The sequence below is a fragment of the Triticum aestivum genome, chromosome 1D (assembly GCF_018294505.1).
Source record: "Triticum aestivum cultivar Chinese Spring chromosome 1D, IWGSC CS RefSeq v2.1, whole genome shotgun sequence".
NCBI classification, from domain to species: domain Eukaryota; kingdom Viridiplantae; phylum Streptophyta; class Magnoliopsida; order Poales; family Poaceae; genus Triticum; species Triticum aestivum.
The window spans coordinates 340,298,683-340,319,104 of record NC_057796.1 but is presented as its reverse complement, the minus strand read 5'-3'; the positions used below and the strand labels follow the sequence as shown (position 1 = coordinate 340,319,104).

The following is a 20,422-nucleotide window of genomic DNA, read 5'->3' as shown; positions in this document are numbered from 1 at the left end:
CTTGTACTTTTTGATAATTGAACCCGCAGTCCCTTTTTAAGTGGATCTAAAAAATGCTTCATTTTTGCACAAAACACCTTGTCATTTGGAGTATTCAATCCGCGGTCCGAGCAGATTTGTAAAGAAAAGATATGACCACAGGAGGACCACGGGCTCGCCTCCTCTCCCTCTCGCCCATGAAGTCATCATCATCGCCGCCACCACCCACGTCGGCTGCTTCCGGCGACCTCCGGCGCCGCGCAGCACGCCCCCCGAGCTCCCCACGGTCCGCGCCTCCCTCCCCTCCGGCTAGATTCTCCACTCCCGTCCTACCGCCTGCTCGCAGGGCTACGCCGGCGCTGTCATGTCCTAGCTATTCTACAGGTTTGGATCAGTGGATTGTGTGGACAAAATTCAGGAAATTGCAAGGAAGGAGCCCCCATTTGGGAGTATATTGCTATCGGCAGAGCCGTATGAGTTTAGGGCTCATCCATCAGGAGAATTGGAGAAGATTCGATGCATAGCTCAGCCACAACCCGGCTGTTATATAGGTGTACGCACTCACGGTAATAACCAGAACATAAACAGTAGTTTTAACGGAAAGGTAGATCAAAACAGTGGACGACGAAAGTAACTTGAGGAGTCCCTTGAACCGTTGGATCAACTGAAACGATAAGTGCCAGAAATGGTACAGTTAACTGAAGATATATCTTCAGATACACTATTACCTCACATTACCCCCTCCTGAAGAGCTGTCTTGTCCTCAAGACGTTGTGTTTGCGGCCCGCCAAGCTTCGGTGGTGTTCCTGAAGAAGGTAGGGAAGGTGTGTTTAATGAACTCTGCATCTTCCCATGTAGCACCTTTGGGTGCCAGATTTTCCCACTGAATAAACCACTACACAACTGGCACATTCTTGCGAGGGATTTTCCTGACTTCCAAAACTAGAGTTGAGTCAGTTTTAATGGCGCCATCTTCATTTACCATAGGAAGATGTGGTCTAGGGATAAACTTGTGACCCAAATGCTTCTTCAACTGGCTCACATGAAAAGACTGGATGCATTTGTACATGATCTGGAAACTATAACTTGTAAGCACTGTTGCCAATCTTCTATAGAACCAAGAATGGACCGTAGTATTTGTTTTGAAGTTTCAGTGCTCCTCTAAAACCAAAAGCTGCCAATCTGTAAGGTGCCATTTTGAGATAGACCAAATCTCCCACTTTAAATTGCCTTTCCACTCTCTTTAAGTCTGCATATATACTTCTTCATTCTGTTTTGGGCCTGTAGTGGATTTTCTTTCAACTGGTCCAACATGTGCTGCTTTGCTATTAAGAAGTCTTGTGCTTCAGCATTGTCAGGTCCAGATATTGCTAGTTCAGCAATCAATGGGGGAGGGAAACCATATAAAGCTTGAAAAGGACTCATTTTCAATGTTGTATGATAAGTGGTGTTGTACCAGTATTCATCTAGGGGTAACCATGCTAACCACTTCTTTGGCTCTTGTGTAGTCATGCACCTCAAATAAGTTTCCAAGCACTGATTTATCCTCTCTGTTTGACCATCCGTTTGTGGATGGTATGTTGAACTATATCTCAATTCACTTTTATATGCAGCAAAGATATCTCTCCATAGCTGACTTGTAAATATTATGTCTCTATCAGAGATAATGAGTGTGGGTGGCCCATGCAACAAATGCTTGAGCAACACTTTGAACTATGTAAGGATGTGCAAGGGGAATAAAGTGGGAATATTTGGTAAACCTATCAACCACCACCAGTATCACATCCTTACCATGAGAATTGGGAAGACCATCAATGAAATCCATAGAAATATGCTACCATGCCATACCAGCTACTGGTAAAGGATCTAACAGCCCTGTTTGTAAGCAATTCTCATGTTTTGCTCTTTGACATATGGGACAAGTAGCTATGAATTGTTCTACTACTTGCTTAAGACCTGGCCAATAAAAAATTCCTTTCACTCTTTGATATGTGGCCCTCATGCCTGAATGTCCTTCCATAGGAGAGTTATGTAAGGCAACAATCAATTTCTCTCTCAATTTTATTTCACTGCCCACAAGAATCTCCCCTTTAAATCTGATACAACCAGCATGTATGGAGTATTTAGACTTGTCCTCAAAAGTTTGTAGCAGCAACTTTTCCTGCAATTTCTTTGTGACTGGGTCATTCCGGTAACTAAGAAGTAATTCCTCTGCCCAAACAGGAGTGATAGTGGACATATACATGCACTTTGGGAGCACTCTGGACATAGCATCATCTACTCTATTGGTGCCGCCCTTTTTATACTGAATTGTGAAGTTAAATTCCAATAATTTCATCATGAGTTTGTGTTGCCCTCCTTCAGTAATCTTTTGATCAGTGATAAACTTCAAAGATTGTTGATCAGTTTTGATGATCACAGAGCTTCCTAGTAAATAGTGTCTCCACTTTTTGAGAGCTTCCAGAATTGCTAAAGCTTCTTTCTCATATGTAGATAGAGCAACATTTCTGGGGCAGGGTGAAGAGCTGCAATATGCCAATGGTTTGCCTCCTTGCATAAGCACAGCCCCAATGCCATAACCAAAATCATCTGTTTCAAGTGTAAAAGGGGCATTGAAGTTGGGAAGGGCAAGAACAGGAGCTATAATTAAAGCTTGTTGCAGTTTTCTGAAAGCTTTATCTTGTTCAGCTGTCCATAGAAATTTCCCTTTCTTGAGAGCATCAGGCAATTGTCTGCAAATTGTTCCATAATCCTTGATAAATCTTCTGTAATACCCATCTAAACCCAAAAAACTTCTCAGTTTAGTGACATTAGTAGGTGTGGGCCATTCACCTATTGCTTTGATCTTGCTAGGTTCAGTAGCTAACCCTTCCCCAGAAACCACATGTCTAAGATATTCCACCTGGGGAACTGTAAATGCATACTTTGACATTTTTTCATACAACTCATTTTCTCTCAAGATCTGCAACACTTGCTTTAAATGTTCCACATGCTCATCTATAGTAGTGCTAAATACCAGAATATCATCAAAAAATACCAAGACAAACTTTCTGTTGTATTTAGCAAATAGGAAATTCATGAGAGCTTGAAAAGTTCCTTGTGCATTTGATAATCCAAAGGGCATCACTAGATATTCATAGTGTCCCAGAAAATTTCTAAATGCTATTTTATGGATATCTGCAAGGTCCAGTATGATATGATGATAACCTGATCTCAAGTAAATCTTAGAGAACACTTTAGCCCCATGTAACTCATCAAGTAAATCTTCAATGACTGGTATAGGAAATTTGTTTTTAACTGTCACAGTGTTCAACTTTCTGAAATTAGTGCAAAGTCTCATAGTACTGTCCTTCTTTTTAACTAAAAGAACAGGGGCTGCATATGGACTTTGGCTATGTCTTATCAAGTTATTCTCCAACAAGTGTTTGATTTGTTTCTCCATTTCTTCCTTCTGATGATGTGGTACTCTGTAAGGTCTGACATGAGGTGGTTCAACTCTTGATAACAGAGTGATTTTATGATCCAGTGCTCTCTTTGGGGGTAATTTTGTAGGCTCAGCAAAAACATCTTCATATTCCACTAGCAGTTTGCTGATTGCAGCAGGAATGCAATGTTTGTCAGGTGTTTCAGCCACTATATTGTGAATTTGGAGAAGAAAAGCTTGTACACATTTCTCCAATAGTTTAGTTACTTGCTCTGCTGGTATCTCCAAAATCTCTCTCACTAGAGTTATATACCGCTGTGGTAATTGTTGTTTTGCCTTGTACAGTAAAACTGAATTGATTATGAGGCACATCAAAAGCAACAGGGCTGACTAGAGAAAACCAATCATATCCCAAAATCATGTCATGACTAGGAAGATGGAGGACTATGAAAGAATGTTCCAATTTTATTTGGCTAGTTGAAAAGCACAATTTGGAACTACAGCAGCAGAGAGCAGCATGCCTCCTCCAGCTACAGAGATCTTTCTAGGTCTAACTGGTAGTAGATGACAGTTTGATTTAATAGCAAACTATTCACTGATGAAAGAAGTTGAACTTCCAGAGTTAAGTAGTGCTACCGCCCTTTTTCCATTAACATACACTATTACTGTAGGAGATTGTACAGCAAGTTGCTGTCCCATAGCATGTGAAGAGATAAACATTGCTTGCTCTTTTTGTTCTGCTCCCTCTTCTGACATGTCTTGTTGATCTCCTTCTGCTTCATATGGACCAGGTTCTTCCACTTCCTGTTGTAGCATGTGCAAGTTAGGCACTAAAGTGCATTTGTGGCCATGGAACCACTTATCTCCACATCTCCAACATTCACCAACTTTTCTACTTCTCTGAATGTTATTATTAACATTTTTAGTGTTCTTTGTGCCACTAGTAGTTGGTACTGTTGCAGTAACTGATAACTGGTTTTGCTGCTAGGCGCACGACATTCTTCTGCCAATAATTGTTGTAAGGAACTGTTGTTTTCTTGTGATATGGCACATGAGGAGGGTGACAAGGTTCAATTTCCTTGGCTAAATAGTAAGCATCAGTAATTGAGGTTGGCCTTAACAGTCTCAATTGATACTTAATACCATCTCTCAGCCCATTAACATAACATCTAACAAACCAATGTTCAGATAATGTAGGATTTTCTTCCTGAAGTCCAGCCATCAAATCTTCAAACAACTTGGTATATTCGGACACAGTGTTGCTGCCTTGTTTGAGAGAAGTAAACTATTCAGTGAGGTCATAAGAGCCTTGGGAAGAAAACCTCTTGATAATCACCTTCCCAAATTCTTGCCATGTCAACTGTTTCTTGAGAAGGCCAGATCTCCTGAGCCACACATCAACATCTCCTGTCATATACATTTGAGACAGTGATACCTTATATTCCTCAGGTGCTCCTGCCATTTGGAAGTATTTGTTGTATTGTCTGATCCAGCCTACAGGATCTTCACCAGAAAAACGAGGGAAATCCATCTTAGGGCCCTTTGTCATTTGCTTTCATAAATTGTACTTGCATATCTTGCTTATAAGTTCTAAAATAGCCTTGCCACAATTGTCTGTCTCTAGCTAGCTGCTGGTACTGCTAGAAGACAGGTGTGTGTTCTCCTCTTCTTTGTGTGACTGGAGTACCAATTGCATTGGCTGTTTCTCTATTAGCTTGAGCTACATAACCATGTGTTACTGTATTTCTACCAGTCCTGATTGGAGGAAATTTCTGCATGTGTAACTCTTCCAATTGTCTGGTTTTCTATTTCTCTGCTTCTAATTGCTATCTCAACTGCTTAGTTCTACTATTTGGCCACTCTTGCTCTTGCTGTTCCAGAGTAGGTGATCTAGCAACAGGATCAACACCAGGTTGTTGCTATCCCTGAATTCCTGAACCAGATGGAGCCACCAATTTATGCAAGACTAAGCTCATAGTAGATAATTGTTTTCCTAAATCTAGCACATCTTTTTCAATCCCTCCAACCTACAGTGCTATTTCACCTCGTTTGGAACTGATAGACTGTACATCTTCCTGTAACTTCGACACATCAGTACACATCGATGCATTCTCCTGCTGAAAAACACCCAAATCATCCCGCAGAGATAAGACCTCCTGCAGATCCGTCTCATCAATTGTCCTGGCGCGCCCCATCACCCTGATCCAGAGGAGAGAGGGGGAATTTTACCACCGCAATTGCGGCAACCAGCCTCTAAACTCCAAATCATGCTGCCGCCAAAGCTCCACGCCACCAAGGTACACGGATCAGCGAAGGACGTTGAATTTTACCTTGCTGGAAGAGATCCAGCATAACCACTCCGCGCTACTGATCTGTACCTGAATAATCACCGCCACTTGCGCCGCCCGGGATCCGCTGCCGCCAGATGCGTCAGTGAAGGAACACCGTCACCACACGCCTACATTGCAGCCGCCACACATCAGGGAGGGAATTGGGTGGGTGTTCATACTTCTCCTGGGGAAATTTCGACTCGACCGGAAGCTACCGAGGAACCACTGCTCTGATTACCAATTTGTCAGGTCCTAGCTGTTCTACAGGTTTGGATCGGTGGATTCTGTGGACGAATTTCAGGAAATTGCAAGAAAGGATCCCGATTTGGGAGTATATTGCTATTGGCAGAGCCATATCAGTTTAGGGTTCATCCATCAGGAGAATTGGAGAAGATTCGATGCACAGCTCAGCCACAACCCGACTGTTATATGGGTGTACGCACCCGGGGTAATAACCAGAACATAAAAAGTACTCCCTCTGTCCCATAATATAAGAGCGTTTTGACACTATACTAGTGTTAAAAACGCTCTTATATTATGAGACGGAGGAAGTAGTTTTAACGGAAAGGTAGATCGAATGGTCCCTTGAACCGTTGGATCAGCTGAAACGGTAAGTGTCAGGAATGGTACAGTTAACTGAAGATATATCTTCAGATACACTGCTACCTGACAGGCGCGTCTCCGGCGGCCCCAGGTTCGTCCCTCTTTACTTTTTGGCCTCCGCCAGAAAAGGGGATTCATCGAGATGGTGCTTCGATCCAATCGCGATTCCTGCTTTCAAACAGATAGAGATCAAGCAGTGCGGCGGCGGCGGCTAGGAGCCACGAGCGCGACGTCGCCGGCGATGGCTCGGAGTCACGAGCGCGACGGCGGTTGGGAAAGGACTGCAGCACTACTACTTGCGGTGACAGGATGGTGCGTGTGCCGCCCCAAGGCCGGAGCCCACCTAGCCATGCAAGCACCCGAGCTGCTTCCTCCAGTCGCCCCCCTCCATAGCTACATCTTGGTGAGATCCCTTCCACCCTAGCCTCTCCCCCTTTCTTTTTTAAACTGATTCCCAATTCCATGATCAAACCATGCTCCTGTGCTCCTGCAGGTCTCGCTTAGCTACCAGTATAGTGCAGATTTCTTTCTCTATTCAGTTGATTTGGTTGTCTATGTATTACCTGAACTCCAAGGGAACCAACTTACATGGCGTAATGGATGGAGATCAGTAGATGTTTTCCTGATATGTTCACTTGTTTTTAATAGTTCCCGTCAGATTACAAGCATGGGCTTTGTGCGATAGGCAGAAATCTGTTTGTAATCAATCAAAGACAATGAGAACGTTTACTGGAATCTTTGTAAGTGTTGATCCTATGAATTGCTTTGATTGGAAGTCCAACGATGATTTCATCTTATTAGGAACTCACTTTTCAAACATATGCATTGGTAGTTTTTATCTATTTGCTTTTGCCTTCTGAACATACTGGATTGCACTTTGTAGGAGATGGCACAATGCTGCAAACAACTCATTATAGTAGTTAGCAAATGCAAATCATTGTATACTGTCAGTTATGTGTCTGTTCATATGAAATACTATTATTTTGGGGAAACGCATCTGGCCGAGTTTTAATAAAACTCCTCAGATTTTGTATGGTGAGATTGTCTTCAGCAAACAAGATATGTATTGTTATCGGGGTTCTTTTATTTTTGTTCTAGGTGCTATTGGGGCATATTTTTTCATGGTTGGAATCAAGATGTTGTTGTTGTTGGAGCTCACAAGAAAGGTATTATGATAGTGATTAGTGAGAGCAGCGATGGTGTGGACGGGCTCGCGCGCTCCTGCTAGCTGGACGAACCAATCGATGACACGGCGTGTACTGTATTCAATGCGAGCGTATGGAGACAGGCCGACTGCATACGGCCAGGAGTAACGTGTGAAGACGGAGCCGGGTAAAATAACGGGTAAATTCCAGACCAGGATTTTGATGTTCCCTTGGTACAGGTATGTTGGCAATTATATTGTTGTTATGAAGATCGCGACGACGGGACACGATGAAGTCGAGTTCTTGTCAGATCCAATCAACAGGTAAACTTTGCAAACCCATTTTCTCTTCTCTGTGGTAGCCCCTGCATCTAGACCATCATCTTACTCATATACTGCTTAATTTATAAAAGATTTCTCCTTTTCCGTACATCGGTTTATTCAAAACGTTTTATCTTTTAGATCGTGCGTTCAAATTTCTAATGGTTTTCTCATTGGATTCCTCACGTCGAGATCTTCAAAACTAAATCTCATATTGATAGGTTCTGACAAGCTTTTTTTCGCGAAAAAACCGGTCGAGAAAAACCAAAGGAAAAAACCGAACTAGGAGCATGTTTTGTTTTTCCTTCTCGAAAGAGGCGCGTGCCTCTCGCGAAAGCACAACTGTGCCTCTTTACGGAAGCAAAATCGTGCCTCTCGCGAAAGGAAAAAAAACGCATTTTTTTCGTTTTTCGAGAGGCACGGTGCCTCTCGCGAAAGGAAAAAAACAGAAACATGTTTTTTTCTTTGTTTCGGAGAGACGCGAAGCAAAACCGTGCCTCTCGCAGAAGGAAAAAAAAAAGAGAAAATGCATTTTTTTCGTTTTCGAGAGGCACGGTTGTGCCTCTCGCGGAAGCAAAATCGCGCCTCTCGCGAAAAGGGGAAAAGAAAAGGAAAACACAATTTTTTTCCGTTTTTGAGAGGCATGGTTGTGCCTCTCACAAAAGCAAAACACTACCTCTCGCGGAAGCAAAGAAAAAGGATCTTTCGGGCAAAAAAAATTAAAATTGTTTTGTCCAAAACCTAAGGTAGACCGGTGAAAAACCGAAAAGTCATGAAAACATGAAAAATTTGTTCAAAAAGCCAAAAATGCGTGCGGAAAAATAAAAATAAAAAAATCCGGAGGGAGCGCTCAGAGCGCGACACGTAGCGGCGGCTAAGAGCGCGCCCCAGTTTATTGTTGTGAGGCTCCCGAAGGAGCGCTCGTCAACTAGTTGCTCTCTTGTTTACCTGGACAACCTTGTAATTTTGGTCATAACAACGCAAACAAGGCCCATAAACACGTCAAGCACACACATAATAACCATCCCTTTATGTACATTTTTGCTGATTTTTCCTTGGTGTTTTTTCCAATGTTGAAAATAATGGCAAAAAGAAAAGAACTTTGTGTTGTTTGGCGCATCCAACTGCTACATACAAACATTCAGGACGAAAAATATGTGACATTTCCGCATGCGAAAAAATAAAATGAATTCAAACACCAACTGTTACCAGGAAAAAATATCTCCTAATGTTTTTCCACCAGCAATATACGCCTGCTCCATTTCCCTTTGAAAATTTCATGTACGCTCTTTCCACTAACACTAGCATTTAAAACAAGTGACGTGTTTCTTTTTTAGTATATGCGAGTACAATTTTTTTCCACTACTCACACTTGCCTTCCCGCTCTCGGTGCCAAAAAAGACCGTAATTAAAATGTTCGCACGGTGCATAATTTAATTTAATTTTGGCGTGAAGGCATACTGAAGTTGTTGAAAACAATTTTGCTGTGGTAAATGATAAAACATGGCAGCTAATTCACCAGCAATAGGTCAGCCCAGTATTTGCACTTCACCCAAACACTCCCTCGCGCGGCCACCTGTGCTGATATGGTCGTCCGTCGTTAGTACTTTTGCAAAAAGTCCCTGTACTTTTGGGTAATCAACCAGCAGTCCACGATTAAGTGAATAACGTTTCGCTCAGCACGCTTTACATAAAAACACCTTATATTTTACATAATCAGCCTGCAGTCCATCACCATCTCTTTCCTCCTGAGTCCGGGCGCTCCAAGCCGGTTCCGAGCGAGATGGGGCCGCTATGCAGACGATGCCGGGCGCGGCGGCGGCGATCTCCGGCCAGATCCGGTCGGGGAGGCGAGGCAGGGGCCGGATCCTGTTCCGGGGACGGCGTGGAGGCGATCTACGAGGCGCAGGAGGAGGTCAGGCGGTGGGGCTTGAACTCCAGCGGGCCCCCTTTTGATGGACGGGGCCGCCCACATCGCCAGCGACTCCCCGGAGGACGACAGGGCCTCCTCCTCCGCGTCCTCTACCGGCTCGGCCTCCTGGCGCTCCCGGCCGCACAAGTGGATTCACCTGCGGCAGCGCCGGCGACCGTTGTCCGCTCGGAGAGGAGAGGGCGGCGAAGCCAACGGCAAGGGCGACGGTGACGACGTGCAGGACCTCGCGCTGCCGCTGGGGAGATGTCCTTCACGGCGGTTCTCGCCCAGGTGAGCGTCTCCTCGGGTTTGGCCACTGCTCTTGTTCCTTAATTGGTAGGCGGCCCAAAGATTCGATTTTTCCGCTCCTTGTGCGGTTCTGTGGATTAGTGCCTTGCTTCATGGTCCCTCGATTGCTAATTGAACGACGGCCGGCGGCTAGCTGATGTGGTGGCCGGTCTCTGGCTCGCGAGCGTCGTGGTGCTCGAAAACTCAAATCCCTCGAGTGGTGCAAACTCCGCATCATGGACGACAGGTCGAGTGCCCGCGGCAGCCAGCCGTCATACAACCCATGCGGAAGAAGACGGTTGTGTTTCCGTGGTTGGTGAAGGGGCTGGTGTCATCGTGCCTGTCAGCGTAGTTGTTGTTCTGAGAATTTCCATGATAAGCAAGCAGTGAATCTGTCTTGGCTGCAGATAAAAACTGTTGCAGCGGTATATGGATTCAGAAGTGACGAGTGCCCATGATTATGTTGCCGTACATGCCTTTGGAAAACCATGGCCAGTGTTGTTTCCACCGGACCGGGTCCTCTCTCCGCTGTTCTGATCTAATGTCGACTGCGTGCCGTTGGCTTCCCATGCACAAGGTCCTACCGGCGGCATTGGGCACCACGTGGGAAGCGGAAGGAGGAGCCGCAACTCTCCATGCAAGCTCGGGTCAATGTCATCGCAAGTTCCGTGCTCGACGTTGCTGTTCAATGTCGCCTCAGCTGATTTCGCCCGCCGTCCGCCCGATGCTCCACACTTTGCCGTAACTCAATCTGCCAGTTCTCCGCTTGAGGTACGTACTGAAGCTAACCTGGCAAGAGGCAGGCATGGGAGGCATGATTGTTGCTGAAGCGGAACTCATGAATGTCTCACGTCATGTGGTTCTGTGCTATTCTTAATCTTCTTCTCTGAAGTGTGTAGTTTCAGTTCCACATCAAATGTGTTGCGCTTGCAGTGCGTACCAATGTACAGTTTACCGATGTGTATATATGCGGAGTCGATGGAAAACATTGAAGCCAGTAGTTGTATACCTATTTCAAAAATCAGCAAGTGGTTAGTAACATTCTACATCAAGGTATTACAGAGAGAAAGGAGTATCTCCTATTTTATTTTTGTGGGATTGGGAGCAATTTAGAAACTTATGAAAATATAGGAATCATTCTCACTTTAATCTCCAGTCCTCTTGTTTTGCTTCATTTATCATGCATTATGCATGTCATATGTTCCCACAAATGCCTGGCAGAAGCACAACTTTCATAGGGAACGTAGAATGGTCACTTTGGTAGCAGGGCAGATGCACGTTCCCAGTGTATATGTAAAATTATATGCATATCTAGCCATAGAAATACATGCATCTGAACCGCATCGGACATAGTGTCGGACTGTCAGCCTAAAATATTCCTCTTTATATCATTCTCCATTTTTGTGAATATGCAAATATAAGTGCCACGTATGTGCTTGTGGAACTTTTGCTGTAAAATTTCACGCTTCTTTACGAAAAGTAGGTTGAGAAAGTTTTGATTTTTCTTGGATAGGTTATCATATGACAGAACGTCTGGGGTGAAAGCTAAGCTACTTCCAATGGTAAGAATTGAAATCTGGATGAAACCTCCATTATTTGTTTTATATATTTTTAGATACATGAGAGAACTAATGATATTTTTAGACTGTAGAACAACCCTTTCAAGGATTCTCTCTCTATGAGCATATATATTGCCTCAGCTTATATCCATTGCCGCACGCATGGGCGTGTCAGTAGCATTACTTTGATAACATGTCTATATCACTGTAATGTTGGACATAAGTTCTGCTACATCCAAACAAGCTTATCTGATTTCCAAGAAGAGTAAAAAAATTCTTTAGTGATTTCCTGGATTTTGCTTATATCACTGTAATGTTGGACAATAAGTTCTTAATACATTTGGAGCATCTACTCTCTGGTAAGGAGTCATGGGGAAGACTATATTTTTAGTTGACATTGTAAATGATTTTAATGGCCACGATTTTTTTTCTTGTTTCTTTTCAGGTCCCAAATGAGAAGGCAAGAAGGTATCAGCTGTATGAGAAGACCCCCGCCCATGCCCATTCCATTCTCTATGAAGTCAAAAGTTTCCCACTGAATATATTTGGTACTAAAACGGTCGTTATGTCAGCACCACGATCGTGTGCCAATTGTTGGCTCTTAATTCTTTAGGATTATTTGATTTGTTTGATTCATTCTGTTCATATTTATGCAGCAACAAAATACATTCAAGATCAGGGTGTGTGAGGGTTAAACATGTTAATTTATGTGGCATCAAGCTATGTATGTTGATAGCATGATCTCCTTTTCTTTTGCTTTGCAGAATTATTCTCGACACTGGAGATATATGCTAATCCTCTAGCTTTGCTAATTTTATCTTTTGATTTCATTTCAGTGGTGGAGTATTGCACCTCATTCACAGTTGTAGATGTGTGTCAAGATATCAAATCATCTGTCTTTTAGGTCAACGGCATGCCCATGGTGGTTCACCCCTAGATTTAAATGACTCTAAAGTCCATGGTCCACCTAATAAAGATAGAAATAATTATGTTGGTAAGGTGGGTTAAACCCAACTTAAGCTCACACTGTTTTTATGTTCTCTTACACCTGCAGGTATTATTAAACAATATCCTAACTGAATATCAAACACATTGCTGGCTACATGATATGTAAAGTAAAATGTATGTTGCTACTAAAATTTATATCCGAATGATGGTGGCCATTATCTATTTTTAAGCAAACATATCTCCCAAGTTTGACAAAGGTTTCCTTCATACTTCGATCAATATTTTCCTCCATTCTTGAATATAGCTATTTGTAATGTTCCTTTAGTTGAATTCTGGAAGGATTTGGTACAATAACATTACTTTCACATTGTCACTGGAGGTGAGGGTTACATTATTTTGTGATGTTTGTAAGAGTTTTATATAAGAAGTGACACGTGGAGCTGGTTTTGCGAAATGTGAGACATCTAACAATTATCACTAAGTTTGAATTCACACCATTTTTCCCTGTTGCATTCATGGCAAACTCCAATCAGAGCAATGGCGTGGCCATTGGAGTAGATCTATGTGTAATGTTATCTTCTGCCATTTGTGATGTTTGTTAGAGTTGGATACAAAAAGTGGCGCGTACTAGCACGCCGGAATAGGTTTTTTGATATTTTTTGCCTGTTGCAACGCACGGGCATTTGTACTAGTAATACCATATTAAGGAAAGATGTTTCTTTCTTGCGGGTAAATTAAGGAAAGATGTTGTCAGGCCGGGAGCACATTAAGCACGACATTAGCCGTTCGAGTGGTGGCCCTGAGCATTATATTAAACTCTGCTGCTCTAGTGGACACACAGACCATGGAATAGTCAATGCATGCCTCCGTGCTGCATGCGAGGGATCCAGTGGGGCGACACCAGGGTTGACGCATCCGACCATAACAGAGAAATAACGAGCCGGCAGAAAACACCGTCACCGCCCTTTGACGTCCGTCGCCAACATCGCCTCCCATCACTTTCCGTCGCGTACACGCATTAATTAACATCTCGTCTACCACTTGAAATACCACGGCCGTCCCGCATCTCTAGGCAAACAAACGCGTCACGATACCGGGATCGCACGAGCTCATCCACGCCTTGCAATTTTCGTTATGATAGTCTACTTACTTCTGAAGGTGCATTAGAAGATAGTGGATGTCCAGATTCTTTGGCCTTAGAAAGGTGGTGATAAAAAATCTTGAAGTATTGTCAACATTTTCCTATAAAAATGAAAAGGGCAAATAAAGAAGGTACACAGTCGTGTTCATTGTCATGGAAAATTATTATCCTTTTGTTTATCCTGAGTAGTTGTTGTTGGATGTTATTTGTTTGAAAAACATCTGATGTAAATTTGTTGTACTCCAACTCACATACCCTACTACTAGACCCAAAACCTACTGCTAAATGGTTAAAAAAATGCATGTTATTGTACAAGTTTTGATCAATTTTCTCATGTTACTGTGATGTAGTAGACAAATTTTATGCTTGGACATTTTTTACTTTTCTTATAGCAACTATTGCTCTGAAATTCTTTGCTGGTCTCTTACTTCTATTGATGGCAGAAGAGAACACATTTGGGTACACCCACCAGGACAGTTTGTTCTACGTTTATCTTGCTTTGGGGTTGCAGACCCTAAGATATCAAGATAGCTCATTTAAATAGTATATTAAATCTCTTGATGGTATAACATGACATTGGCAAGAATTATCGATGACTACTTTGATGGGTACTTTTCTGAAGAAATGATTGTCCCAGGTACTGTGATGCTCGCAATTCTATCTTTTTCAATGCTTGCATATGCCATTGTGATACAGGAGTACTGCCAGATTTTGCAATGTTCGTGATTGAGATTGACCATGATTGATACTGTTTTTTAAGACCATAAACTTTGTCATGGTTGATTAAATAGGCATAGTTGATCTTAGTTGCAGACCCTAAGATATCAAGAAAGCACTGCTACAAATTTATAACTAGGATGTAGTTTTTCATAGTTCCTGTCAAGTATTCTTATTTGCAATCTAGGATCACAATTGTAAGGTTAATCCTTTTAGTTGTGTAGCATTGCAAATCTCGGCTCTTGAAAATTTTCCTACCATACCAACACATTAGGTCGGATTTGCCTTATTTTGTAATGAGCAGACAAAAAATGTTTTAAATATAACAAATAATTATGTGCAGTAGTACATGGTTGGAAATTCCTTTCTTGTTCAATGCATATTAGAGTGGAAATTGTACTGTTTGGTCTGCATTCACAATCAACATGGGCGCTGAAGTAGTGTAAATTGTTTGAAGTTGCATTTTGGCCAGTATATACAAGGATGGAGTACTGTACTGTTTGGTCTGCCTTTTTTGTCTGTATCGTTGAATCGACACCCTTAAGCTCCTTTTGGTTTCTATTATCCATGAGTGCATATGAGCATCGATGGAAACTATTCTTGGATGAAACGTGAGCATGCTGTACATATGAAGGAACTGATTTTTTTTCAGCATCCGGGGGAAATTTTCCAGTTTTGATTTTACAATTTTGATTCTTTCCTTCATCTGTGGATGGTAAGCATTAACACACGTAATTGTATACATATTTTGAAAATCGAAAGCGGTTTTAACATTTCACATCATGATATTGTAGTTTACGGTACTAAGCTTGACGCTGCTCCGTGTGCTGTTGTTCTTCGTCGGCGTGGAGCTAGCCGTCGGTGCTATGGTACATGTACCCGTTGCCTCCGCTTGACGTTGTTCGTGATGGACATAGACATGGGAACGTCGCGACGGAGATCCACCCCCCCCCCCCCCACTTCAACCGTGCCGGGGTGACTGGGGCGGTCGGCCGGTGACTGAGCTCAACATCCGTTTCAGCGTCAATGGCGGGCTGCGCTCCAGTGCGAGGGGTGGTGGCGCTTTGAGGAGACAGTTGCGTGCCTTCGTCAGTTGCTTTGTGTACTTCTACTTTTCACTTTCAGAATCAATTCGTGATTCCATGGTGAGTCATTACCAACCAAACTATGGGGAGTTATACTGCTCTAGGCAGCAGATCAGGAAGCAATAAGCCCCGTCTCTCTGGTGCTCCAATAGTGGATATTGCTGAAATTGCTGAAGGATTTAGTTGTAACACTTGCTCTGAACTTTACTCAACAAGCAAGTTTTCCAAAATTTGAAGTCGAATTTTTTTCAGGGTTCCTATACATATGCACAAATAGCGGGAAATTAATCGCCCTTAGATATTGTTGTGCTCTTTTGAAAAGCGGGTTGTTGATTTAGTACATATAATTATATATTCTATGACGTATGATGCCCAATAAGCATGACCAAATTTAGCTTGCAGTTTTGTTAACGCATCGTTATGCTTTGATAAAAAGTTTAGGTGTAGTGCCAGTTTATTGATAAATTACCCTCCGGCAAGGTTCATATCTAAGTCTTGGTTGGTCAATTGTTGCACGCCTAAGTAAAATCTTTCCTTCAGAATTTTTTTAGGTTTAAGACTTTTCATCATTAATCGCACCATTGTCCATACAAATGAAGGACTGAACTTGGCCATGGACCCTCCCTAGCTAGCCAGCCCATGATCTACTTGGTTGCACTCTCGACGCATCAGGGATGTGCAGCACTACTGAAAATGATTCATCTGCTACCTAATATCTACATACCCAACAAATAGCCTTGATCTGCAGGTCCAGTGAATTGCAGTGCCTCAAAAACTGCGAGCAGTCGATTTTCAAGATTACCGGCCGGGTCAGTGTACCGTTCATGTGGATGAGTGAGAGCACAAGAAGCAGCCTCTTCCTCAGCGGTGTCCTAGTACTGTCGGAGTTCAGTTCCCAGCGAGAACAACGTCTGTCCTTTGTACTGGAATGATTATTCCTGTCGCAAACGTACTCCTTAGTACTTCCCATTAATTATCTATGGGTATGTAATTAATCCCTTACGAGCACTAAGCATCCTTGGGTGTTCTTTTGTATTACTTATCAGGAGCAAAATCTTAATGAAAAACGTATGTTTCTGAATATCGCCATGTATGCCTGCTTGATTTTTCCACACACCCAAAGTCCTATCAATCAATGTGTGCACGCTTGATTAGATTAGAAAAAAATAACAGTTTGAAATTTGATAAGGAGTCCTGATGGACGTGTATATATATGCATGTGTTGTTTATATCTGAATCGACAGAAAGTATAAAAACAATATACACTTATGTGCTTGTCTAGAGGCTTCCTGATGGAATCCTCTAATACCACCAGGCCACAACAGCGGAGCAGTTTTTTTTTTCTCTTTTTCACAAAACGCCGAGCAGTGCGGTTGTTCCTACAGTCGTGCCCAACAGCTCACATCCCATGACAACGCCTCAATCATAACCTGACATGGTCTTGCTGTTCTTGCGCTCGATCGACCGGTACTAGTCAGCCTAGACTTGCGCATGATGAAACCATAATGCAACGGAAGAGTACACTGAATGCGAGGGAGCTCGGTCCAAGGTATACATGATGGCTTGGTGTTGGAGCTTGGAGGTCGCAGGAGTCGAAGGCCGAGAGATCCCGCAAGAAAAAGAAGACAGAGATAGAGAAGCGGAGGAGATTGCTTATGGCGGGGTGGGATGAGGAGACATAGATGAACCGAAAGAAGTGGGTGCACATGACAAGTAAGGGGCTGACAGACAGCACTGCGGGGCACGTGGGCAAGAAGTATGTGTTAGTTCGTTATGAAGCAACACACATGGGGTAGAAGGAGAAGGAGATGCTCGAGGGGAGGGCGGCACACAGGTGGTGTTCCCGGATCGGTAGAGCGGCAGCGTTGAGTCAGGGTGAGAGTTGGTGTGGTGCGTGTGGGTAGGAGTATGCGAGGTCCACCATGATGGAGCACAAGTGAACCCCTCTTACTGAATTAGGGAGTGTGGTACTTTCTCTCGCGCTGCAACGCACGGTCAATTTTTTTAGTAAAGTACTAATTAACACACGAACATTACATGTTAACACAAACTAACACAGATAGAACTTAACCGATCAGCACTAGCTAGTTGGCCCCAAACGCTCACACTTAACACGCTACATATAAAAAAAACTTGGACAGAGATCGTCAAATCGAGGGAACTAATAAGTGCAAGACTTAACCAAATCGAGGACACTAATAAGCAAGAGCAATCTTCTGGGCCTTCTCCCGCGCTAAATATCAATCAACCCCGAGATCTTCGTCACCGGAGCTGGTGTCCAGGCTCGACGGTGCTGAAGCATGGCGTGGCGGCGGTGGCAGCAAACGGCCGCGACGGCCGCGTAGCAAAGGCCAGCCGCCGCTGCAACTCCGAAGGCGATGCAGGGCCGGCCCTAGGCCATGGCAAAAGGTGCGGCGGTCTAGGGCCCATATTAAGCAAGGGCCTAATATATCTACATACTTAAATAAATTTTAAAAATTCTAAAAAAATAAACTTTAAAAAAGAGGGCATTTGCCCCCTCCCCCGGTGCACTTCAAGGGCAATTATAGATAACTTTAGGGGCAAATCTCATGACGGACGACCAGAAGCAATAGTCACGTTATTATTAGGATAACTCTATGGTCCAGCGTTCAAGATGAGGTGGATGTGCAGAAGGAACACAACATGTGTCCGTGGTCACCTTAATTTCTTAGTGTTTACAAAATGTGTTCTTGCTGGAGATGTACTTCGTCGCTGCATGCTCAGGTTCCTTGCTGCCTAGAGGAGCTGGAGAATTTTGCTCTTTGCATGGGAGCAGAAGTATGGTAAAAAAAGGGTAGCAGAAGTATGGGCATCTGATGATTTGAGTTAACAAAAGATTACCATAGCAGGAATTGGCTTTCACACAACGTTGTTTGCCACCTTCAGGACCTCGAGAAGCTTAATTGATGTGCTTAAAACGTGCTTACAATTAAGTTGTGGGTTTCGGTTTTTGGGTCTCAGACATGACATAAGAATTTCAGTTTGTCTGTAGTAGCACGTACTTTGCTGAATTTCTTCCTCCAGGCCTTCACACCACCACTGGACATCGTTTCCTGATTAGCCACATCATTGCGAGGGAAGGGAATTCATCCAATCTACTACTGTCACAATGCTAAATTCGCGCAACTCGGTCGACCTCTGACCACCAGGTTTGTTTTCTTTTACTGCCAATCCTATGCGTTTTTATTTTGCTAGTTGAATGGAATTAGTTGATCTATTGGATGCTTGAGGTTAGAACTAAGATGGTTGAGTCGGTGGAATTAAAATCAACCATATTATACTTTAAAACTTGGTGAAAGGATGCAAAACATCAGCATGTATGGTCTTAAGACAATTGCTTTCTTCACCAAACCAAGAACTCATAGCAGGCATTGTTGAATAAAAATAATGTGAGCGTATCAGCCTGCTAATAAGCTCCGTTATCTCCAAGCTCCTGTGCTGTCAACACATACGCTCACTCTGCACCGTCTTACAGAGAGTTATTATAATTTGTACTGCAAGAAGATTGCAACAATTGGATGCTCATGAAGTTATCAGATCCTGACCTGAGATTATTAATGAGTGAGGATGGGTGCTTTCTACAAAGTGGGCAAAATAGCTCAGTTTACCCGACGATTTCAAAACTGATAGAGATTTTTTACGGTACATCATACTACTCAATATAGTGGGTAGTATTTAGTTAATTCAATGTTCAATATGGATCGATCAAATTTTCGCTTTACGATATATTGGTAATTCTCGGCACAAGGACCTCGGTGCACTTTGTGAATCCCCTCGCGTAGAGGCACAAGCGGGTCTGCAGCCCACTTCACCGTGGTTCTCCCAGGCTGCGGGAGCGGCCCTGCGGGAGAGGTACCGGGGCGATGAGGTCGTGGCAGCGTGGTTCAAGTACCAGGCGTGGCCCCCGGCTCACAGGTAAGAGCATCAGGTACCTCCTGTCGAAGGGGCTCGTTGTCCCGGCGGCGTCCGGTGGGAACTCACCGAAGAATCAGAAGTGTGCAAGGAGACCGACGTGGAGGATCTACTGTACCGCGTTCCCAATCCTGCCCTCTCGCTGCCGTATCTCGAGGAAGCCATGACGGCCGTGTTGGAACTCGCCCACGGGATCGCTCATCAAATCACAACGAACACGCGCGCACACAAAAACTTCGTAGCGAAGGCACGTGTCATGCCTTTCTATTTTCTTTCTTTCTTTTTCTCTTTTATACTCACGTGTTACTAAACAAGAAGGCAATAAGAATGTAAAGGTTCGTCTGGATCAAGCGGTGGCTTGTCCTCTTTGGTCTTCTATTTTTTCGAAGTGCAAGGTGTCTCATATTATTAGCTCCAGGTCTTACCACTGTCCTCTTTTTATTGAGATGTTGGGTTCGCCTACTCGGGTTGGTCCTGTTAAACGTGACATATCATGTAGTATGCAGCGCACGCAGGAGGTAGTTAGGATATGTGTGTTTACTTCATATCTTTCTCTCCAAGCTCTATCTCCTCCTAGAATATCTCCCTATCTCCTTGTGTAATCTAAACCGCAATGTATGCGCTATGTGGGAGGTGTGCCCCACTATATTAACACGAATCCGTTGGCCTCAACAGGCTAAGACGTTTCCAGCTATCGCACATGGTAGTCAGAGCTATCCTTTTCCCACCTAAGCTTTCTGCAAACTCCATCAAGCCCTAGCCATGTCTTCCTCCTCCAGCGCCTTCCAACCTAGCCTCAATGGCCAGGTCACCGAGAAGTTGACGCGCACAAACTATATGCTATGGCGCACGCAGATCATTCCCTAGCTGTGCGGCGCTGGGGTCTTCGGCTTTGTCGATGGCACCCAGCCGGAACCAGCGAAGCTTCTCGTCACCACCAAGGACGGCAAGGAGACTTCATCGCCCAAGCCTCTCCACCCAATCTGGGTCAGGGAGGATCAACAGGTCCTTGGCTATCTGCTGAACAATCTGACGCGG

General features: G+C 43.7%; 1 protein-coding gene across 6 annotated transcripts; it reads left to right on the top strand.

Annotated features, from left to right (window-relative positions):
• Positions 1–9,524: 9,524 nt before the first annotated feature.
• LOC123181903 (uncharacterized) lies at positions 9,525–12,775 on the top strand. Of its 6 annotated transcripts, XM_044594311.1 has the most exons (5): positions 9,525–10,004; positions 11,515–11,563; positions 12,006–12,108; positions 12,217–12,284; positions 12,397–12,775. In XM_044594311.1, exons 1-4 carry the CDS (start codon positions 9,757–9,759, stop codon positions 12,246–12,248), a joined length of 432 nt encoding a protein of 143 aa, XP_044450246.1. In that variant the 5' UTR covers positions 9,525–9,756; the 3' UTR covers positions 12,249–12,284; positions 12,397–12,775. The 6 variants fall into 6 exon arrangements, 2 of the variants coding, with proteins under 2 accessions (XP_044450246.1, XP_044450245.1); XR_006491939.1 differs by having other exon boundaries at positions 12,006–12,284; XM_044594310.1 differs by having other exon boundaries at positions 12,006–12,775.
• Positions 12,776–20,422: the final 7,647 nt, after the last annotated feature.